General features: G+C 37.4%; 2 protein-coding genes across 9 annotated transcripts in view; one reads left to right on the plus strand and one right to left on the minus strand.

Moving 5' to 3' along the window:
* galnt11 (UDP-N-acetyl-alpha-D-galactosamine:polypeptide N-acetylgalactosaminyltransferase 11 (GalNAc-T11)) overlaps positions 1-9394 on the plus strand; it is a 29484-nt gene extending 20090 nt beyond the window's left edge. The window contains exons 10-12 of the mRNA XM_034305851.2: positions 2081-2185; positions 4364-4501; positions 7268-9394. Coding sequence (XP_034161742.2) covers positions 2081-2185; positions 4364-4501; positions 7268-7399 — 375 coding nt within the window. The 3' untranslated portion in view covers positions 7400-9394. The remainder of the gene's footprint in view (positions 1-2080; positions 2186-4363; positions 4502-7267) is intronic.
* Positions 9395-18570: 9176 nt separating this feature from the next.
* Positions 18571-25057, minus strand: part of kmt2ca (lysine (K)-specific methyltransferase 2Ca) — a 161217-nt gene continuing 154730 nt past the window's right edge. For 7 of the 8 annotated variants that reach the window (XM_034305542.2, XM_034305555.2, XM_034305559.2 and 4 more), the window contains 7 exons: positions 24437-24573; positions 24009-24151; positions 22681-22855; positions 22449-22565; positions 22263-22336; positions 21586-21694; positions 18571-20625 (listed from right to left, as the gene is read on the minus strand). In XM_034305542.2, coding sequence (XP_034161433.2) covers positions 20533-20625; positions 21586-21694; positions 22263-22336; positions 22449-22565; positions 22681-22855; positions 24009-24151; positions 24437-24573 — 848 coding nt within the window. In that variant the 3' untranslated portion in view covers positions 18571-20532. The remainder of the gene's footprint in view (positions 20626-21585; positions 21695-22262; positions 22337-22448; positions 22566-22680; positions 22856-24008; positions 24152-24436; positions 24574-25057) is intronic. The other variant, XM_034305550.2, reaches the window with a different exon arrangement.

Consider the following 25057-nt stretch of genomic DNA (forward strand, 5'->3'; position numbering starts at 1 on the left):
TGAAGTGCAGTTAGCGGAGTGGTCCAGCGGGGGGCAGTGTGGTCGAGCGTGTCGCTGCTGAGTGCTGCAGGAGCGCTGATTCATGGGTACTGACCTGTATTTTTCCACTGTGTAAATCAGCAGGAGGGAGAGTTGTCAGATTTAGTCTTAATTAAGACATAAAGGCCATTAATCCACCACAATACTTCACTGCTACTTGTAAAGGCTTGTCAGGATAATGAGCACTCACCACAAACGCTATTGAAAATGCGTTTCAGGCCATTTCGAGGGATTTGCCTCACAAATGAATGACCTGAGCTAGAGCTTTCATACTGAGTTTGTGGGAGTTCTCGGTACGACAAAGTTCTCCTCTCTTCTCTCTCTCTCTCTCTCTCTCTCTCTCTCTCTCTCTCTCTCTCTCTCTCACACACACACACACACACGCACACGCACACGCAATTCAGCTCCAGAGAGAGTTTAATCATTCACTGGAGAGGTGAAGCATGCCAGGAACAGTTTCACCAAATCAGAGATCAGCTCCATGGAGTCGATGCTTGCTGTCTGAAGTTTGACTCTATATATTTGCACTGAAGCTACAAGCCTAATCTAGCTGAAATAATGAAAGTTTATAGCCACCAGTTTAGCATTGCATAAACTAAATATCTAAATCATGCTGCACTTACCTCAAAAGGTATCATTTGGCTCAGTAACCCTATTTGAATCATTCATTCATTCATTCATTCATTCATCTTCAGTAAGCGCTGTATCCTGCTCAGGGTCACGGTGGATCTGGAGTCTATCCCAGGAACACTGTGCACATAATGACTTCTAATCTTCCATAGTTAAGGCCACGCCTCCTACCTGAGTCTTAGAGAGACTCAATCTGATCGAGCTACGACTGTTTTTAACTTACTCATGTCCTTTTGTCCACGTTTAAAGATGACTCTGTGTTGTATAGAGTCTTAACCCACAACCGCAAGTCTGTTTGAGACGCTGAACACCTCCATAACGCCGTTGTGGTGATTTAGACGATGCGAAACTGCCAGTCTCATAGCACTGAATCAGATTTCAGAAACCAAATACTTAGCTGATCGACTACATTTAGTTGTGTTCATTCAATTTTGTCCAAATTATTCCTTTAAAAAGGATTTTCTGGTGTTAAACATGTACATATTGCCGTCTGGTAGCTGAAAGGATGATTAGATCTCAGAGAAAAGCTTTAGTATTGGATTAAGATAAATAAATAAATCAGTGGTGTCGCTCATCCCTAACGCGCACCATGACAGGGCTGGGTGTGATGACGATGTAATATCGATATTGTGATAAATTATGTCACGATACACTTTTCTGAGATTACTATTTTTTTTTTTTTTTGTTTGTTTTTTTTGTTTTTAAATAACAACAACTCTGGAAGCAGATTTGATAGTTTATCTGCTGTCTCTAAAACATTTTACATGTTAAAACATCTTACAGATTTTTAATTTTCCCCTCTTTTCAGTATTACTTTTATTTAATGTGTACAATAAGTTTTATTTTTAACAAAAGTTTTATTTTTTTTAATGCAGCACTACTGTTTTTAAAGAAAACTATATATCGTGATACATAACGTGTATCGTAGAAATGTCTGGAAATATTGTGATGTGATATTTTTGTAATATCGCCCCACCCCTAACCATGACGGTGCTGAGACAGACCTTTTCTTTTTTTAAATTTCAATATTCAAATAATAGCATTTTGGTCCCTTTTAATATTTTATCTTCTATTATTTTACTCTCGCATCTTCATAAGTTCTTCTGTATTATGGATTCTATTTTTTTTTCCCTTCAGTGTGATTTATTTTATGTATAAGCTTTTAAAATCTCAGTAATCTTTAGTCTTTAAGTTACTTCTGTATAGGAGTTGCTTTTAAATGTGCTTTATGAATAAATTTGTCTCGACCTCGTACAGTTAACGCTTCACTCGAATACTCACGCTTATCATTTGTTTCAAGTTTGCTTACAAGTTTATTTACAAGTTTGCTCTCTCTGTACAGTTCTACACAATCACCAGGTGAGTGAATATTTCTCTCTACTTTTTTAATTCCTGGTTTTGTGTCCGTTAGCTGCGTAATCTGCTGGCCGAGAAGTGTCTGGTGGCTCAAGGGCGTCCCAGCCAGAAGGGCGGCACTGTCGTGGTGAGACCCTGCGATTCTCAGGACCCTGAACAGGTACACGTCTTTTCATCATCTACTTTTTATTTCTTTTCTTTCCTGTTTAAAAGCAGAATCAGCAAAAAATGGTCACTCTTAAGTCACCACCAGCATGTGTGTTGGACATGAAAGCTGAAGCCACTCATCCTCTCTCTCACACACACACACACACACACATACACATATATACACACACACGGGTGAAAGAGCTCGGAGATGCTCGCTGTGACCTCACAGCCCTGTTCATCACCACTGCTCTTCATTTCCATAAAAAAAAATATTGTTGCGAAAACAATTCCATTTACTCGTGTGGCTTCCACGCTCCAGCCCTGCCCCCGTCTGTAACGCTATTTTTAATTTTAAATTTCGTTCGTCTATTCCTCCGCTGCCTAAATTGCTTTTCAGAGCCTCTGCTGGTTAGACCATCTGGTTTCAGACTCCATTTTCTGGAGGTTTTAAAAAGCCGAGTGAGTCACGCAGCAGCTGCACTGAGACGACATGCATGCCACTGCGCTCTCTCTCCCTCTCTCTCTCTCTCTCTCTCTTTCTCTCTCTCTCTCTCTCTCTCCTCTCTTTCCATTTATTTCTGCATCTGTCTCTTATTTCATACTTTTTGCCATTCTGTCTCATGCTCTTATCCTTCCTCTCTCTCTCGCTCTCTTTCTCTCTGCCTTTTCTTCATGACCTTTTTCCTTTCTGTGAAACATCTTCATTACATGATCATAGTGCTGTACAATTGAATGTATTTTTTTTTTTTTAGCCTCTTAATTACTTAAAATAATTAACTGTAAGACGATGTAAGACGAATGATGGTTAGATATTGTGTTATCATCTTTGGTGCAATATATTGTGAGCTGCTCGTTTATTTGTTTTACAGTCTGTATGATTGCAGACAGTGGTGGAGTTTTACATTCACCACTTGACTGATTCATAGATTCATTACTGCTCCCTTAATTCCTTGATTGATTCATAGATTTAGTTTTTTTGAAGTTTGATTGATTCATAGGTTGATTAAATCACTGATTCATTCAATCACTGATTCCTTGATTGATTTATATATTACTTATATCATAGATTGATTAATTGATTTATTGTTTGTTTTGTTGACTGACTGATTCATAGATTCACTGATTAAATAAATGAATGAAGCAATCAATCAAATAATGAAAATATCGAAAGAACAGTCAATCAGGGAATCAGTGAATGAATGAATCAGTCAGTCAATTAATCAACCTATGAATTAGTCAATCTACAGATCATTCAATCGGTGAATAAATGAAGGAATAAATGAATCAATGCGTGAACAAGTGAGTCAATCAATCTACGGATCATTCGATGGACAGATCAATGAATCATTCATTCATTCTGTTTGTATGGCAGCATTTTCCTGACTTTACTCAGTTAAACTTCAGTTACAGTAGATATATTTGCATTTTTTGTGTATAGTCATGTACAACAACTGCATAGGTGTTTTAATTATTGGCCGGGTTTTAGTGCGAGGATGAGAAAGATCCAAATGGATTAATATTACTTTTGTTTGTGATATGGCAGAATCAGACTGGTTTAGACCTCGAAAATAAAACATCAAATGGGCTTTGCATTAGCATTTTAATTTAGATTAGCACAAAAATTTAGATTCCCTTTTTTTTATTCGAGTTATGTCTCAAATTTATTCAGGCATTATTGCAATTGCATATACTTTGATGTAGTGTGTTCTAATTAGTGTTTGAATAAAGTCTGAAACTTGGCTTAGTGTGTTATATATGTCATATTTTGCACACTAAAACTTAACTTATTACTCATGAAGCAGTCGTATTCTGATTCAGAGACTAATGAGCCATAGATGAGACTCTTTAGTGAAAATTATTAATAAGCATAAATATTTCATCTCACTCCACTCGTAAATGTCTTTGTTTTGTAGGAAAAAACAAAGAGAAATAAGTTTTAATGTTCAAAATAACAGAATGGAAATTATAACACAAACATGGAATGTGCTGAAGCACGTGAAGTTTTTATTTTCTTTGCTATTTTGAACCCTTTCATCTTTGATCCTTAGACATGAAGAAAATAATACGCGGTTTGAGAAATGTCTGTGTCCTTGAGCTTAAATAACAAATGATAGTAAGGGCTAAATGTGAACTGGTGTGTGTGTGTGTGTGTGTGTGTGTGTGTGTGTGTGTACACGTACATGTACAGGAGTGGGCGTATGATGAGGAACATGAGCTGATCCTGGCCGGGTTGCTGTGTTTGGACATGTCAGAGATCCGCTCGGCTGATCCTCCTCGCCTCATGAAGTGTCACGGCTCGGGCGGCTCTCAGCAGTGGAGTCTCGGGGTGAGAATTCCTCACTTCCTCTTTCACTTCCTCTCTACTTCCTTTATCGTAGACATTCTGGTCTTGTGCTTCAGTACAGCCGTTGTACGTTGCTGTGCACAAAAATGCAGATTCCCTTTTAATCAACATTTGAATAAAGTCTGAAACTTGGCTTAGTGTAAAATATATTAATTATCTACATCTGCAGCATATTTATTCACTCGTTCTAATACGTTATCGTTTCTGTAGATCAAGGATTAAAAAACGTGTGTAATCCTCCATGTGGTGAAGTCTTCTTAACGTAAGGACATGTTTATTTAACATTAATGGAAGGAGTCTCCAGTGTCAGCACTTTGTGACAGAGGTAAAGCTGTAACTTGAAGTTTTAGACATCTTCAGGACTGAGGAGGTTACGCTTTGCGGTTTCTCTGTAACATGACAAGCTGTGGAGTTTTTTTTTTTTTTTTTTTTTTTTTTTTTTTGGTCTTATTAACTTCCAAAAGAGAGGCTGGTGAGGGAATGACCAGCTGCTATAAAGTAACAAAACAGGAACTAACTTGTCTTGTGGATGTTCTACACCGTTAACTATAAACGGATAAAAAAAATTCTCATTCTTTAATGAATAAAATTGCAATCATTGGCAAATTGCTGTAGTAGAGGAATAAACATCTTCAGAATGTGCTGTTACAGGAAAACAATCAACTACGGTGTGGAAAAAGTGATGTCGTGGATTATTTTTCTGTAACAGCATGCCCTGTCATGTTTTCGTTTCCTTACACATCGCACTCTTCACACCATCTGCGTCCCTGGCCATTAAACAGCTTCACTGCGGGGGTCAGCCACAGACAGCAGCTCAGTCTGATTTACCAGTTAATGTGTGTGTGTGTAATTTTGGTCATTTTCACATCTCTCAACAGAAATGAGTCCATTCTAAACCAATCACGACTTCATAAAGCCTGTTGTGTTTGCACTTTCGATAAAACCTAACTGCTGTTTTGTGTGTCTAATGTCTATTTTTACACGACATGTTGTGTTTAAATGTGAGGCGATGAAACCCTGTAATTAAGTTTAAAGCTCATTAAAGCATTATAACCAGCGCTGCTTCAGTAAGCTCTCATTTTAAACCTACCACGCAGTAAGCACTTTCATGAACACTAATCTCACTTCATCAAGCGAATTAACGTGATTTGATCATATACAGCAGTGACACGTGCTCATAATAAACTGATGGTCCAATATAGAACATTTGCAGGATATATTTACTCATATATAGTGAAGGAGCACAGAAATGACGCGGCAGTGAATCAGCCTGCACACTTAGTGAAAATAATCAACTCTGGGGTGGTTACAGCAGAACAAGGTCATACTTTTATCTGTTTATACTTATATTTAATGTTGTGGAACATTGACGGATCACGTTAGTTCCTTTATCACTTACAGCACTGTGCAAAAGTCTTAGACACCCTATTTTTTTTATTTATAACTTTGTTATAGATTTTTATTTTCTGACGTCTACATTATTGATTCAGTACAAAAACTTTTTAGATTCCAAACATTAGTTTTCCAGCACAAAATTAAATGTTACAGAAAAATGTTTGTATGTCAGTAAAGAAAGCAGCAGATTAGATAAGAGACACTTTTCAGATAAAAACATAATGAAGGCTGCTGGGTTTCGCTGCAGAAATAAGAAGCGAGTCGACAGTCAAAGTCTCCAGAAGAACTGTGGCTGCTTCTGCAAGATGCTCAGTAACACTTCCAGCTCAGTTCCTTATAAAACTGCACACACTGCACCTGAGAATACTATTTTTAAAAAAGCGAAGGATCGTCACACCAAATATTGACTTTGTTTCATTTCCTACTGTTTACTTCTCTTTATAGTATTTTTTTAGATGTAGAAACATTTAATTTCATTATTTTTGAAGGTGTCTTTGCTCTACAGCATTTCTTTGCATGTGCCTAAGACTTTTGCACAGTACTGTATGTTATATCTGCTATAAACAGTCCTCCCCTCGCTTTCTCTTCAATTTAATAAGGAACATGTAGCTTGTTACAGAGACACGGCAAAACCTTTTTGCAAACTCTTCCGTCTTGAAGACTTTCCCATGTCAGGAAAAAAACTGTTTTTAAAAAAAGTTACAGCTTTACCTGTGACTGTTACAAAGCACTGATACTGGAAACTCTTTCCATAAAGGTTACGTAAATGTCTGTATGTTGTAAATAAAGATGACGCTCCATCACTGGAAGGATTAATGTTGCTTGTTTAGCGCTGAACTGAACTTCGGTTGATGTTAAATGTGCTTTCTGTTCAAAGTAAACCTGTAGAAAACTATGAAAGCAAATTTAAAATATAAAACCAGCCTGATTTTGTCTGATGTCTCACTAGTGTAGGATCGATGGCCATTTTCCCAGCAATTGGAATTGAAATAAGCTCCGCCCCCTTTACAAAGTGATGTCACGCTTTTCGACTCGCACCTACGGCCAATCCCTTTTTTTTTCTTTTATTCTAGATAATACACTATTTAATGAAGCATTACTTTTATTTACTTAGGAATGAACAAAATAAATAGAGATTAAACAGCTCCAGATCCTGTTTTTGTAACATGTTTTTCATGAAATGTGCCAGAGCTGCTGTTTTAATCACGCAGATTAAAATAAAGATGCTTGGTTTTCTGCGTGGTTCACACCTGGTAGATATATTTTTGACTTGTTTGCAATTTTAAAGATAAATATGAATAGATATGTGAATAAATAAACATTGAATATCTTTTCTCTTACCTTACTTTGCAGAAGAATAATCGTCTGTACCAGGTGTCTGTCGGTCAGTGTCTGGCCGTCCTCGACCCGCTCAGCCATAAGGGTTACGTTGCCATGGCGATCTGCGATGGCTCCGAGGGCCAGCAGTGGCAGCTAGAGGGATGATGAAGCTCGGCAAGGCTCTGACCCCACACACACACACACACACACACACACACACACACACACACACACACACACACACACACTTCGCCCCCTGCAGCCTGTGGAGTGAACTAAAGGCTGATAAATGGCAGAAAAATGGACCAATAAGCACGCAGCACGTATTCTGTTGTCAGTATGGCTGACGGAGCGGGTTAGCGTTGTTTCTGTACTAGCCGTGTGGCTTTCTGATCCGCCGTCACGGCGATAATCACGTCACTGAGCTCGTATAGTGAAGTGTTCGCTCTTTAGAGACGTCTCTCTTTTTTTTTTCAGTATTCTACAACTTCAGTGGAAGTCCTTTTTTAATTTATAATTTCAAGCAGCTTGTTGAAATCTTAACCTGTTTGCACAGTGATTTTTGCAGAGACAATTCAGAAATGTAAAATGTAAATTTAGATGTTATGGAAGTGTATCGACTTTTAGATTTGTGTACTTTGATATTAATTTGTAATTATGTTGAGCGTGGCATTTTGCTTCAAGGTTCATTTTCTTTAGAGAAAAGAAGAACGTGTAACAGCAGTGTTAAACATCTCAGTCGTGTTTCATTTGACTTTCTTTTATCTTACTGCACTACAGAATTACTCTTCAGTTCATGATGTGCTTATAGAAATTAATCAAGATAAAAAGAAATATAATGCAGACTAGGCTTGTGCGATATTGATTTTTCCTGCTCACAGTTTACAGTAACAAAAACTCATGACTCACAGAACCACAGGCATAAAACACACAAGAAAAAGAGCATTTCCACGGGTTCACGTTTAAGGCACGTATAATAATAATAATAATAATAATAATAATAATAATAATAATATTAGCAGCTGTGCAGTTGGGAATTGTGGAATCCTGAAAACTCAGTGGTGAATTTTTAGAAAATTTAAAAAATTTTTAGATTAAAAAAAATACATTTCCGATCAATAAAATCGCTTGTGTAATGTCCAAATGGCTGACATTTTCTCCATTGTTCTGTGTGTTTGAACCAAAAAAAAAAAAAAAAACAGCATTTAATCACTTTCTAGTGTTCATTGCCATTAACGTTATTTGTAAAATATTAGATTTGACATGTTGTTGTAGGAATATTATTTTAGGTCAAAAATTTTCCGCCTTTTTCTGCTGTATTTCACTGATATTAGCTATATAATCTTGTCTAATATTAGCTAAGTCAAACACACAGTGATGGATTTTATTTCATGTTAATCAACTCTAAACAGTCTTTATTTACCGTGACAGAAAGCATGTAAGATGGTGTAATGAACAAAGTTCAGTACACCTTCATGAATCATTCCAGATTCATATGCTAATTGTCTCGTCTCCTGGTTTATTGTGGAGAAAAAGCCCTTTTGGCGTATTTTTGAGTGATCGCTCGTACTAACGTAACTTGAGGACAGAATCACAGACTGCGTAAAAGTTGGCAATATAATATAATCAGCATAAACCTTACTGAATATCGTGGGAAAGTGTAAAATCATGTAGGGACGATTAAATCGTTATCGCACAAGCCTACCATAGACACAGCCCTTTAAGTTGAAAGGACGGATCAAGACAGCAGTGAAGTATGAAGTAGAGGTGTGTATCAGGACTGAGGGGGAAAAGTCATGTCGATGGACGTAAGTTTAGACGTGGTGGAGTGCTTGCACGGGGCTCAGCGGTGAGTTTACCATGTGATGTAACTGCTTTGGTGTAAAGGTCTGATTTCATTTCATTTCATTTCATTTTGGAATGCAGAGCGACCAAGTTTATTAGAAATATTGTGGGTGGGTACAAACGATAAAATACATGCAGGAGTGGGATTAAATACAGTCCTGTGCACAGCTCTAGTATGAAGTAAAGGTCAGTTATATACTTTTTTTTTTCCATTCTGCTGTGAAAGTAGATGGTTTGATTTTAAATATGAAGTGCTGTTTTCATATCCTCTGTTCTCTTTTGTAAATGATGGTACCAATAAAGACATCCTAAATATTTCTTTTCAAACAATTTCATTACACATGATGTCACCATAGAGGTGGGCGATGTGATGAAAATATCATATCATATGATTAAAAAAGGCATGTATCATGATAAACAGGTTTGCTAAGAAGCTGACAGCAATACAGTAGCACTGCATAAAAAAACACATCTTTATTTAATGTCTTAATAAAATTAGCTTTTTTATTTAAAAAAAAAATCAACACTGAAAAGAAACAAAATAAATGTTCACAAAATTCAAATTTAAAGATTACAAACTTTTAACATCAAATCAGCTGCTTCCAGTCAGTTTTAATGAAAAACGTTTAAAGAAAGTAATAAAAAGATCTTATCCATATTTCATCTCAGAAAAGCATATCGTGACATAATTTATCATGAGATTGATATTATATGGTCATATCACCCAGCCCTTCATCACCACAAAGAGTAAAACAGAGCCAACAGGTGGTCATGTCACCTTCAGCCTCCAGGGGGCAGCAGTGTGATAAACCTCTGTTCACTCGCTCGCTCATCAGCGGATGTTTTATTCAAAACTGTAGCTTACATTGTAGTTTTCTGCCTGATTTTGCTGTTACGAACAAAAATCGCATGTCACAGAAGAATTCTATCAAAGTCTCACTGCGACCAAAGACGGCCAACGAAAAGTTCTGGCACTGTGAGAAAGGTGAGTGTGAGTGCTGCTAAGACGCTCATCTAAAATCCACCAATCGGATGCTGCCAAACTCACAGGACAGCTACAAATCCAATCATGGCGATGATGAAACATGCAAATAGACAGAAGAAATCTCCTTATTGCTTCAAGCTCACTTTGAGGAATGCTTGTGTTTACACGCGAGACACGTAGTTTGTGTTTCCTGCACGTAGCTGAGCAGAACGCAGTGATTTTCTTTAATACAAATCTATCGTTCGAGGATCTTCATTGTATAATCTGATACGGAGAACACACGTTATCATACAGTCTGTTACAGAATTCAGAAAAGGTCTTATTAAGCTCACGTGTACAGTGGGACAAGAAATAATAAAAGACTGCAGTGAACACGACATGAACTCTCAACCTTCTGGTCATAAGCACAGACCATTAAGCGCTGATCTACTCGCATGTGCTAGCATGTTGAACAAGCTCAGGAGAACCGTAGTGGATGTTAAGTAGCAGGGAATATGGTGGACAACGGACAATCGTTCCCTTTGAAAGTCTACTAGAGCAACTTGGTGGTAAATATAACCATCGATCTGGAGCGTGCTACTCTGCTATTCCAGCTGAGATGTCTGAAATGCCCATTTCACTAATTACTCCTTTATACTGCTCTTAAACACAGTTCTGAGTACTACATAAAAGGATCGCATGACTAGCTGACATATTATATCCTCTTGCAATGCTGTAACAGCAATATAATTACACCTCCGAGGAAATTTCAGTCATCATCTGAAATCCCTGTATGTACACGTCTTGTAAAGGATCCTACAGGGAAAAGCGTTTAGCTGAGGAAGCTGTCAATATTTGTCCAAACCATCTGGTCTCCACTAAGACATGTGCCAGGTTCCTGTTTGTGGACTTCAGTCCTTTTTGTGCTGTAACTGAACATTTTAGCTTTGACTGCAATACTGTGGTGAGATTGAGGAATCATCTCTGCTTCAGAGCAACACATTAAACAGTAAAAACACAAAAGGAAAAGACTTTTCTTGGCAAGCTGATGTTTATTGTATGTACCGCATGACCGCCTTAAACAACAGCAGTCTTAATTTGATCCTATCACACTCCAAAGCTGAGACAGATCCCTCACACACACACACACACACACACATTTCATTCACTTTTCAATATCAACCACCAAATTATCACAATGTGTCTGTACCTGGAAATGAGAGGCTCAGATCTCAGCTTTGGAGCGTGATAAGATGGAACGAAGTGCACTCGTGATTATGTCTTGATGTCAGTAAGCAGTGGTGCGTGACTTTGGTGAAGCTCTGACAAAGTTGAATTTTTCACCCCACCAGAAATGTGACTTTCTCTGATTTTCAACAAATTCACACTGTGTGTTAGGGAGGTCAAGACCAACAGGAGTGCACTTAATTTCATTTTAATCAGCATTAAATGTTTACATCAGTGGACCAAAGCCTGCGTATTTAACTGACAGTAACATTGGGAACTGGAGTGTCAGATCTCAGCTTTGGAACATGATAGGATAAAACTAAATGCTCCTGTTCATGGCTCGATGTCAGAACCAGCAGTGTGAATTTGTGGTGGTGAAAATCAGAAATCTTATTTATTTTTTTTAAATTAAAGTTTCATCCTATCACACACTGAGATCTGAGACTCCAGTTCCTAATGTTAATGTCAGTTAAATACGCAGGTTTTCATTGCTCTGTTTTTAATGGTTTATCAACAACTGTCAGCTAATTCCACCAGTAATTGCGTAAAACTGGAACTTTTTGTCTCTTAGATAGAGTAGAAAATGTTGAAGTTAAGGGAACGGCCCTGTCCTGGCTCAGGTCTTATCTGATTGATATCGGTTTGTAAATGTAAACGGTTGGTGTTCCACAAAGCCCACTGCTCTCTTCTCTATGTGTGCTACCTCTGGGTAAAATTATTCACGAGCATGGCATTAGTTTTCACTGCTATGCTGATGACACACAGCTAGGGCTGTAGTCAAGACCACCACTATCGAGTACAAGGCAAGTCCAAGTCCAGGACTAGCCGAGACCAAGTCAGGACCAGGCGAGACTGAGACTGAAAACCAGTGGACTTAGGGTTTTGGGAGCTCCTGGGATCAAACCATTATCTGGGTCCTCTACATTTCCCATGACATGAATTGACAACTGCAACAACCAAAAAAAGCAAGGCTGCTATAACACAAAACAGTAGCTAGTAGCTACTGTGATAAAGAACAGCAAGTATTCTCTGAGCAGAAAGAGACAGTGAGACAAAGTCAGCTCTTATGGATGGTGAACCTGAACGACAGATTAGAAACAGAGAGAAATGAGCAATGGAAAAAAGTAAACATTATCATGAATAGCTGTAACAACACGAGAATACAAATGTGAGCAAATTATTTATCAGAATACTCTGTGTGTGTGTGTGTGTGTGTGTGTGTGTGTGTGTGCACGAGAGAGAGAGAATTATGTTCTGAGTTATGACTACAGCTATTTAACAAAGTCCCTACAACACAAAAGAGATTCAGAAGGCAGGAAAATGTCCACAGATTCACAGAAGTGACGTATAATCAAGAAAAGGTGCACAATAAATACTCATTGTACTTTGCAGATAATATGATGGTGACATGGGATTAGCAGACAATTTATGAAGTAACAGCAACTACTCAGCTACTCGTCTACATTAATTACCTAAATATTCTTTTTTCTATTTCTCAATCAGTATGAGTTACTAATAATTATTTGAAAATCTTCAATGTTTCATTACAGTTACAAAGGTGTTTTTTAGCTAGTTTTGGAGCTACTCTTCTAATGACACGCTCTAATTACTATTTCCAGCTGAACCATTCTGCTCATCAGTTTGCAGGAGATGGTTTAGGGCAGGAGTTCACAAACTTTTTCAGCAAATGACCCCAAATGAACATTATGAATTTTCTGCAACCTGAGGCTTGACCACTGGACTTTTTTTTTTCAAATTTATGATATAGGACTACTTTAACATCTAAACATTTTATGATGTCAGGAACATATGTATGTGTGACACAAGTGACTAAAAGCCAAAAGAAATATTCCATGCACTGACTTAACAGTCCAGGGAGAAGTGTTGTGTTGTTAGACGAAAATAATCCACACTGAGGTGGTGTGAAACGGCCTGATGTGAAGTAGAGGAGCCTGGTTTATGCTTGGCCTGTGCAGGAGCAGCGGTAAGCTGCATTGTTCACACACTCATCAGAGCCGAAACGTCCCTGTCTCTCAAGTTTCCCAGTCAAATTGTAAAATGTTTAGTGATTTTACACACAGCAACGTTAAACCCACTGATGAACTCTGTCTCTCTTAAAACTTTCCGCCGTTGTCATGATTGTTGTCATGAGCTGTGGCTCAAGTCGAAAACTCTGTCCTTACATTCAAAAGTATTTACTAATCTAGAAAATCCAGAAGACTGGTACGGTTTTCAGGAGGTTTAAAAGCAACATGAGAGGTTTTTAAAATTCAAATACTAACTGTAATGGGAAAACTGGTTCGTGTTAGTGCTCAATAGCCCTCTAGAACATTACATAAGTACGCGATCTGAGACAGTTTGTATAGTAAACAAGCCTAAACTAATATGAACGCTAATAATTTAAATGTGGCTTGTCTAAATGTGTAAAATATTAGCACACAAACTCCAATATTTCTAATATTAATTTGTAAAACAATTGAATGAAACAAAAGAGGAGATTGTGAGTTTCTCTCATGACCCCATCTGTAAATCAAGCGACCATGTGGGGTCACGACCCCTAGTTTGAGAACTCCTGGTTTAAGTGGCTTGCATTTCATTTTATGCTCTCTGATGTAGCAAGACTCTACTGAAATCAGTCAGTTGCTAATGTTAAATTTTGTTTTACATACAAGTTTATATTAAAGACGCACAGACACTTTATGGACCCTGCAGCTGTATGCAATGACTTTTTATTTATCATGCACAGACATTTTATAAGTATAAAGTTACGATAGTGGAATATGCACAATACTCTCTCTTGTCGTTTGTGTACTATGGGTGATAAGACTTTTCTTCTAGACGTTTCTTCTTATGCTCCAAAACTGTGGAACTCACCACCATCTGATCTTAGAGAAGCCCAGGCTTTTAGTTAATTAAATCTTCTCTTAAAACTTATTTCTTTAGGATTGCTTTTACTTGATTACTTTTTTTGTTGTTATTTAATTATTATCATTACTATTATTGTTATTAATAATAGAGTTGTATTTTATTATTAGTTTTTTTGATACATTTATATACTCACGTAAAGTGCCTTGAGAGGCCTTTTTAAAGGCGCTATATAAAATAAAGTTGTTTACTATTATTATTATTATTATTATTATTATTATTGTCTCTCACTGTGACTGTATCTATGTGGAAGTGTGTGAGTTATGTGTGAAAGAATGGATGTTTATTTTTTGGAGCAGTGAATCTTGACAATGGAATCTTGCCTCTTGAAACTCTGTCACAATGTGTCCCTGTGCAAGCATTACATCATGGTGCCTTTCCAAATAAAGTGTTTGTATGTGCACAATAACACACACCTGGCAGCCCTGATGAGGCCAGCAGTGCTGCCTCCACCTGCCTAGCATCCTGCACAACATCAGCGCAAAGCCAAAAGCAAGCAACCAGTCATTCATACATACATACATACACAGATAATGACATTTACACCCACTGCTCAATTGTGTTCAAAGCTTTAAAAAAATCACAGTGCTGCATGCAAACACTGGCACAGAGGCCATGATCAAATAACAGCAAAGCCAGTTGGGTCACTCACCCATCTGATGAGATTTCCTTCCAGCACAGTCATTAATCATGTTCTTTAATCCCAAACTCTGGGCTCTGATGGACTTGATGGAGAACATAACCAGTCCATTTAATCTTTCCTGAGACGTGCTGCTCCTTAGACAGTACATGTTTAATAATCAACTACAGGACTGTTTGTTTTATTCCAATCCCACAAACTCCAACCAACAACACCCTCTCCTGCAGTTACGGTTTTTGTTTATACCTGCTTGTGATATTTTCTAATGAATTTACTTGGTTCTATTTCTCAAACTTCCCTAACAAATCAGTAATTTTTACCACACTGACCAGGATAAAGCAGTTACTGAAGATGAATGAATGAATGATCATGTCACACAGCATCACACGGGCAACCTGCTGCATCCGTCACACTCCTGTGTTAATGAATGTGGCCTTTCTTTATCCTGTGAGCTTCATCTCTGACTGCCTGCTTCTGCCTGCATGAAAGTAAAAAAACTATTTTTTCCATGTGATCCCAGTCCTGATGAACGTTCTGCTGGTGACCGCTGCACTGTTAGAAATTAATAACATCAAGCAAAGCAAATGAAGTAATTATCAGTTTCTAAATCACATGACTTCCTGTTTTCGAATTGTTTTACTGGGAGTTTCTTGCCTGCGTCGGCGTCTTAACTGTTTCTTTCTTTTTTTAAATCAATAATTTTGCACTATCGTTTTCATCTGTTTTATTTCTCGCGTTCTCTTCTACCGTAATTTCATTTTTTTCTCTCGAAGAGCGCTTTTGTATTTTGTCAAGCGGAGGCCATCCACACCGGGTCCACGCCGTCTAAAATAATATCAACAAATCTTCTACTAAGGTGCTTTAAACGACATGTCTAACATTCAGCTTGTTCAGTGTGTTGAGTGCAGGATGTTTAGTCACTCTTCCTCCATCATTAGTAATAGCTTTATCTGTGCTAATTGCATATTAGGTAGCTTTCTGATGGAGAAGGTTGCAGCATTAGAAGTGCGCATCCAGTGGGCTTTATAGATAATTGGACTATCTTTGAGGGCAAGGCTGGCCTGTTAGGGTGGGACGGTGTCCATCCCACTCGGGAAGGTGCTGCTCTCATTTCTTGCAGCATAGCACATAGTCTCAGAACAGGCCTAGAACAGGCTAAACCGACCGTCTACTAGCTGCACTGAGTCGTCACTTAGGTTCCACCGTATTGAGACTGTGTCTGTTCCCCGAGCTAAACAAAATTATAGACATAATCAGACAGTTTGTTTTAGTAATCTAATTAACATAAAATTAAATCAAACCGAGTGCATAGCCAGCACCGTTGATCTGAAGCTATGACTGTTGAATATTAGATCTCTTACGTCTAAAGCTTGATTCAGTAGGGGTTAATCAGAATGTAATAGGACCCACCATAGTGGTGGTCACACTCTTGATTTAATACTAACATTCGGATTAAATATAGAAAATATAGTTTCATTTCCACAGTCTCAAATAGCACACAGTGTTATTCCCACCTCAGGAACAGCACAAAACTAGGCTTGTGTGTTACTGATTTTATTTTTCACATCACAAATTACCATTAAAGAAATCTTAGCTAACAGAACAAATAAAAAAACTCTTAAATCCAAAGAGTGGTGGTGTTGAGCATCATTAACGTTTACATGTAAACGACTTGTTTCTGTAAAGCAACCAATCATGAACTGAACACAAACACTTTAACACAAGAACACTTACAATCACACCACAAAAACATCCATGATGGCAGGTTGTGTGCGGGGAATAGGTCGGGAGCTGCTTGATGGCAGTGGCAATCATGTTTTTAGGTCATTCTGAAGATACATACCATTATATAATCTTTTGTCATGACATGTCTGCTACAGAATTTACACACATTGTAGTTTTCAGTATTCTATCACTTTTTGGAGCAAGTCTAAAAAAATTCTCAGATTGGAGCATGTCAAATTTGACTTTTTTTGACTTTCTTTTGTGAAGGCTTCTTCCCGCTAAGGGTCTAAAAGCCTCACACAGCCAACAATTTGCTACCAATTACAATTTTTAGTAATTTAAGAACAAACTGTCATACTTTTTATCAGTTTATAGTTACATTGAATGTTATATCCAGCTATAATCAATTGTTTATATCATTTTTTTCTCTCCTGAAGTAGGTACAGCTTTACCTCTGACTGTTACAACGCACTGACACTGGAGACTCCTTCCTTAAATGTTAGATAATCGTCTCCTTACACAAAACTTCACCATATCAACCATCCAATCTTGCGGCGACGTGAATTCCGAATCTTTTCAGTGAGTCAGATAAGCAAAGCAAAGGCATTGCTTAAATACAGAGCCACCAGGGTGACATGGTGATTAGTGTTTAAAAAGGTGTGGTCATAAATTAATATCTCAAGGCCAGAAACTGAGTAAGAGAGAACTGGCACAACTGTAACTGTTTTTGGTTTGAGTTCAATTACTCAACAATGATGTAAATGACAGATTTCACACTTTCCATACAACATCAGACATACAGTCTGTTTGAATGTTTGAATCTTTTATAAAATGCCAGTTTCTACATATTATCAGTGAGTTCTGTACATTTTCACTGAAATCAAAAGAAGTCCCGTGTTATAATTGTACCACGTTGCCTGAATTTGACTTGCAGTCCATCATGTGAGCCTGTTGTAACACCTCTCAAAAACAATGTAAACTTTCATAAACATCAGGAAAATTAAACCACACATGCAGTACTAAGGGACATAACCTTTTTGGTTAACCAGATTTGGATCATTGCGTGGATTTAAAAGAGAATTGAAATAAATTGTAGCAACGATCAAATCAATTATTAATTATTAATTATTATTATTATTATTATTGTTATTGTGTAAATAATTTGACATGCTAGATAGGTGATTTGCCCGTAACTCTAATATCCTTAAATAATCCTACTCTATGTTGTCATCATTCATGAATTAACACTAGACAGGCCTGCTCCAGGTTCTGAACAAATTTGTTTATATATTTATCAGAGATCAAAATCAAATTGTATCGTATTGTACCATATACAGTGTTAATACCAAATATTGAATTGTTGCCTAAAGAATCAAAATCATATCGTAAGGTGTGTAATCCTTACTCTGGCTTGGAAAACTTTTTTTTTTAGTAGATCATCGGATGTTCACTCCACAGATGCCGAGAAGCACACACAGAACAATTACTCATTTATATATGCATTGAAATTGACTGATGATTTTTTTTCCATTGAATTTTTGTTATTTTTTAACCATGATTGCTATGGTATGGTATGTGCTTACTACGGTTTAATGATAATTCATGTGATTTAAATGACTCTTTGACCTCAGAGAAAAACAATTAAAAAGGATCTTATACTGTATACAAGTCAGCTCTCAACTTACACTTAAAGGAGTTGAGAACTGCAGCTGTAATCATAAACACTGTCCTGTGCTCATCTCAGGAGTCTTATTCACAATCTGCTCACACTGAACATCCTGTAAACACACTTAGTACCATCAGTCTTTACTTTTCTACACCAGCAGATTTACACCAGATTGTTAAAGAGCTATAAACACCAGCCTGACATGTTCCATCGTTTCGGGTTGGACTTTAAAATTCAGATTAACATAACGCAGATCTGAGGTGTAGTTCCAACAACGAGACACTACATAAACACTGGACTTGCTGATCTCCCTCATCCTCAGGATGAACAACGACGAGACCAGGTAAAGATGTAAAATATTTATTTCTTGTAAATATTCCTAAATCTGATTCCACAAACTCCAAAAAACCCATTACACTTTTGTATACTTCAAAAAAGGCTTCATTTTTGACATTGTATACTACTGTACAGGACCGAGAAATGACAAATACTGTTAATAATGTCTGAATATTGTACAAGAGGGGGGAAAAATATCCAAGAAACAAATTTCATTACAACCAGTCATTGAGAAATTATGTACAATTTGATTCATTCGAAAGATTTTAAAAAATACATCATGCCATTTATATTACAAGCTCAGGACTTTGAATATACCAACAAAGTGTAGTCCAACAAATTTTAGTTGTGCACACATCAAAAACTTCATTTCAAACTGGTAAGCAAAGTGCTCAGACCAGGTTTTGAATTCTTTATTAAGCTCAAAAAAAAAGAAAAGAAAAGGGAAAAAAAACATCATACCATGATTTTCAACTAGTCAAACACTAAACAGCATTTTTCTTAAAATAATGTAAACAACCAAAAAAGAGCATACTTTACATTTCTTAATGTCAAAGCAAATGTGAAAGGCATTTAGATTTCTCCCCAAAGCTCATGGACACTACACGCAGTTACTGAAGGAAAGAGGAAAAAAAAAAAAAAGAAAAAGAAAAAAGCAGTCCCTCGTGCTTGCTCAAGCTCAAGCTCCTCGAATCTGTTTGCATGGATTCGAAAGAAAATTCACAGCGCACTTCGTTTGCTGATTAACAATGATCACAATCGGTGCGTAACTTGATTGCAAAAGTACAAGAAATCAAAATGTGTAAAAAGGAAATTAAGGTACAGAATATTCTTCAAGTGGTCAGAATTTTAGACAATATTCACTCTACATTCTAAATACAACAAAAATACTCTGAATTCATTTATTTCATTTTTTTTTTTCTTTTTTTACAGATTCTGTACAATTTTATACAACACATAGACTCTCAAATTCAAAATCATATCCTGGCATCCTTAAATCCTTAAATACTCTTTTTTTCCCCTCTTTTCTTTCATTTTTCAAATTGAGAAACAAAAAGTCACCCAAACAAACAGCTCTAATGAAGTTAAGGTAGCATTTGGTCAAATATTTCTAATTAATAATTTTTTTTTTCCAAATTTTAGACGGATATTTACATATTTTATAAAGTAACATGTTCTGTTCAACCTGCAGCCTTCTGAAGCAGCTTGACGTTCTTCGTTTTTTTTTTTGTTGACATTCTTAAAAAATAGCTTCGATTCATAATAAATACAAAAAAGTCACCTCTTATTTTACAGAAATCAAAAACAAAGGAAAAAGATAAACTGACTCATGGAATCAAGTATTTTATTAAACCGTATTTTTTTGTTGTTATTTTAGTGCAAGTTAATAATCCCTTAGCTTTATCCCTAAGGAAGTCTTCTCAGTACATTCCTTGTTCAGTGGTGTCTACATTTCTGTATTTATATCTCTCTATATATGTGTATATCTGTATAGAACTTTTTTACCCAGAGGACCTGCCTCTTTATAATCTAAATAAGGCTGTGGCCAGCACGATCACTTCCTGGTCAGCTGGTGAGATTAAACCCAACCACATTTTCCTCACCGAGTCTCTTTAAGCTCTCATCAACGTCCCATCAGAGTAAAAACCACGCGAGCCATTTCTGCAGAGGGACCAGTGTGTGTGTGTGTGTGTGTGTGTGTGTGTGTGTGTGTGTGTGTGTGTGTGTGTGTGTGTACAGCCTGGTTTTCACCCCCACAATATTACCCTTCCCTCACCTGGCCATTTTTTTTGGAACCCGATCTCCATCAACCCTTACAGTTCTGCGGTCTTATTATCTGCCCTGATAAGTTCTTTTTTAAAAAAAACAAAAAAAAAACCACTTCCTTTTTAGAAACGGGCCTAGAAAAAAAAAAGATCACAAGGAATGCATATGTGTGGAGTTTGAACATTCTGCCTGTCCGCTCCGATTCAGTTCATCCACTTCCTGCAGTTTACTGCACCACAGTGACAAGGAATCTTATGCTGGTCATCTTCAAGGTCGAATTTGTAGTCGTAGCACAACTAGAAAGGGGGAAAGAAAGAAACGAAGAAAAAACACAAAATTAAAACATAACTGACTCGTATCAGCATTGTGTCCGCTTGTAGAACTATTGGAATGATTTTTTAAAAATTAAATGTTAGCCTAGTGTTTCTCGTACCAGTAGGGGTTCTTGGAAATAATAAAATTCCATTTTAAGTGGGGGAAAAAAAAATCCAGAAATAATTTAATGTAATTAGAACTAATGATATAATTAAACAGGATTTAATAAGTAATTGAATAATAATTAGTAAGCACCAAACACAGTTTTATAACAGGAGTACCCTGGTGACAAGATTTACAAATTTTTATTCATTTATTTTATTTTAGAGAACCAGTAAAACGAACACATGCCTCAGAGTGGACTGGCTCATGACAAGCATAAGTACCCAATCAGCATTAATGTTAAACAAAATACGATGGATTCTGAGAACAGTTGCTGTATATGTGGAGAGGATTGTGTTCCATGTGACTCCATGCTGCTTTCACTGAGCCAATGTGCGCTAAATAACGTCGCCATAGAAACAGAATAACCTGATTTGCATTTGGATAATTTTGTATTTCATAATTATCTAGGTTCAAGTTTCAAGTTCAAGAAATAAAGTAGCTCATAAAGTATTAGAGTTATATCACATCCCTTTCACACCAGGGTTAATTAGGACTGACTTCCAGATACTAAACTGCCAAAAATCTGCCAAAAAAAAGGCAGAGAACGGAGGATCTTTTAGTTCCAGGGTTTTAGAGCTTGCTCTAAGCAAATAATATATAATAACTAGCAGAATAAATAACGTAAGAGAATGATGTTTTGATGCTGGAGGCCCTGTGGGGGATTATCACCACTTTCCTTAAAGGTACAAGCAGAAATTTTAATGAATAAAAATGAGTTCTTTTGTAGAAATGTTGGAAGGAACCCTCAGAACTGAATGCTATTCCAGCAGACGTACCTCCTCCCCACGCTGTATCCGGCGGCTGGAGCTGATGATGATTTTGTGGCCTCTCTCAAAGGTCACGACCTCTGCTATGCAGTTGGGTGCGCAGGAGTGGTTAATGTATCTGAGGAAATAAATTGTGATGTTATGAATGAGATACGCAAGAAATCAAAACTTATCTGAGTTGAGAAACATGATCTGTATGTGGATGATGCTGAGTGCACACTATATGATTCTACACTCGCTTTTGCAGCCTGTAAATGTTTTGGATCGATGTGAATGCAGGAAATGAGAGGGAAAGCTGAAGCACAAGCTTGAAGCCTTATTTAACTTTAAACATCAGAACTGAAAGAAATCAGTAAAGAAACAACTACAGCAGGTAGTAGTAAGGAATAAAACAGTCCATGCTGTAGAAAAATAATCAGAGATGGGGCAGACCATTGATAGTGTATTTAACGAGGATAATTAATATAAACCTGTGATTTGAAGCTACACTACTGAGAGCTGCTGTTATAGAAAATGAATCAACACCTTCTGATCAGCTTCAAGAGCGCTGGACTCGCCAGTGCTAAATTGTTACTATAGTAGATAAATGAGCGGCGTAAGCAATAAAGCAATTCTTTACTGATTTTTAAACTGATGTTGTTTATCCACTCATCATAGCATCATCAAAACTCCAAAACCGTTCTTACCGTGCAGGTCCTCCTGTGATGGTCGCGTCTATTACATGCTCACCGTCGATGCGGAACATGTAAACTCCACGGTTCTTAAATTTAAAAAAAAAAAAAAAAAAAAAAAAATTATTTTTTAAATGAGCAAAGCACTAAAATAAGAATCAGTTTAAATATGAAACACAACGGAAAAAAGTTTATATGTACCTGTGATTCGTACATCTTCTCTTTGCGGTTTGCCACCTCGTTACGAATGATGGTACCAATGTATTCAATCACCATTGTGTATTTCTCAATGTCTCGAGCAGCGTACAGCCCCAAGCCCTACAACAAACACCACCTTATTTTTATGCAGTCAAAGGTTTATTCTAATTTGTAAAGAATAGCTAATAAAAAAAAACTGGAGTTACGGTTCCATCTCTGAGCTGATTGAGTTTACCTGGATGCGTGACCGAGCCAGATAGACGTTGGACTTCCACTCGGCTTTCATGCGTCGGTACTGAAAGGACTTGGAGTGCACAAACTGTTTACTGTAGGGAGCACCGGTGAGCTCAGCTGGGCTCCCGTTGGTCTGCAGGGCTTTAGTGGAGCAGCCGCTGGTCAGTGTGTGAGGCCTACAGGAGCATACACAGTCACACTGAAACACTCCGGTGCTGAGATACACTCACCCGTTTCAGAGAGTACCAAGAGACTTGACAAGTCAGCACTCAGGTCAGGGTTGAAGACTAAAACTGGGAGTATTTATCTAAAATCTATAAAAAACGGGTAATAAAATTCCTTACTTATAAAGATCTGGATACGTGACAAAAATGACTGAATGGTGACAAGAGTTACCTTTTAATGATGAAACATTAACAATTAGTTTATTAGTTTAGTGCTGCAAGTGAAAGTCTGTTTATCCTGATGCACACCTCATCTGAACTTGAACAAATGTACAATACACGTCTCTGTCCAGTCTGTTTTCTTCTAAACCTCCCTTTCTGACCTCTCTAGCTCTCTCTAGCCTGATGAGCTGCCTTCAGCTAAATAAATGACCTAAATTTATGTGATGGGATAAGCTTCTACAAAGGATCTGCTACAGAAATTGCACTGGTTCATGTTTAAAAAAGTTGAGTCAATGAACTACAGGAGGTTTTTTCCATAGCCTACATTAATCAGCTCTGCTGGAGGACTTCTGAATGCTCAGTTCAGTCCAGGGAAATATTTTGCTGGATCCTAATCTGGATCACAGCACACCAGTTGCCGACCCCTGAACTAAATGATGATCCATCAAGCCTCTATCAAGCATCACTGCAGTGTGAGTAGGACCTTAAATGGTCGAACGTCCTAATGAACTGTGATTACCTTGACAAGGAGTTGATCAGTGTATGATTTAATCCATGTTTTGGATCTATGTGAATCCAGGAAATGGTGAGGAAGCTGACAGAGCTCTGGCATAAGCTTGAATGCTTATTTGTCTTCCATGTGTGAGAATCATATTTCTTGCTTCTACACAAATTAGTACTGAAATAACTACAAGCTGCTGAGATGCCAGTTAAGTCAAATACACATGTCGAGTTTATTTTGAGAGCATGCACTTCTCAACCGAGCAACTATTTACTGATCCATCATAAATTACAGCCCTTCTGGCATCTCGGGGGGTTTGCACCTGAGCAGCTGGGTGTAGATGAGGACATGCAGGACTTGAAACAGTTGCTTATAACCCATGGAAAAAAGGTAGAGCAAAAGAATCATGGAGAAATAAAAGGCTTAAATCCTACAGAATACCTTAACACACACCTCTTGACATGTGTGCAAGCCTTAGGTTCGGATCGAGCGCACCCCGAGGGATTGATGGCCAGTGGCAGCTCCATCAGAGGATTACGGCCGTAACGGAACGTGTAGCCAGCACATGCCTCGACCCCTGGCAACTGAAACACACACATACACACACACATAAATTGGAAATGATCTAAAAAGGGGTAGATTTTATAGAAAGGCTGTGATTCGTTCCAAAATAAAAAGCAATTTACTTGTATGAGCCATTCAACACCACTCAGGCTTAAACTACACCACTTAAATTTATTACAAACGCACCCAAATAAATTAGGTAGAATTATAAAAAATAAAAAAAAACTTCTCTCACTAATGTTAGTATGTCACCCAAGCACATTTGTGTTTAGCTGTGTAATTCCGTTTCATACTGTCCGTCATACCGATTCCACGATCCTGGTGACCGCAGGTACGGTCAGTCCGAACAGATCTTCTCCCTTCAGGTAGACGGGGAACAGTTTAAGAGTGCCTGTCTCATTTCTCTTCTCAGCCACTGGCTCCAGAACCTTATCCCACACACCTGTACAAAGGACAAGTGCCTCAGTTTAACCTTTAAAAGTGAACTGCTTTAATTATTACACCTTTTACATTATTACACCTTCACACCAGGTTAACCATTCCAACTTATCCACTGCAATCTTTAACCATCATCAAGATATTCTGTATTAAATTAAATGGATAAATTTTTCTGAGAAAAGCTGATTCATGGCAAATTTTTATTTAATTATTATTAAAGATGCAATTTGTAATGTTTCAAAGTGTTTTTAGACCTTTTTTTAAAGATATTCTCCAAATGTACTTTTCAATACATCCACTGGATCTGGCCATTTTTAAAAATCTTTTAGAACACAGGTTCCCAACCCTTGTCTTGGAGAACCCCTTTGTCCTGCACATTTCAGTGTTTTCCCTGCTCTAACACACCCACTTCATCTTGTTAATTAGCTGATTAGTTGAATCAGGTGTGTTGGGAGCACAGGGGATAGTCACTGACCTGAGCTGGAAAG

Source organism: Pangasianodon hypophthalmus, chromosome 1 (genome assembly GCF_027358585.1).
Source record: "Pangasianodon hypophthalmus isolate fPanHyp1 chromosome 1, fPanHyp1.pri, whole genome shotgun sequence".
NCBI classification, from domain to species: Eukaryota; Metazoa; Chordata; class Actinopteri; order Siluriformes; family Pangasiidae; genus Pangasianodon; species Pangasianodon hypophthalmus.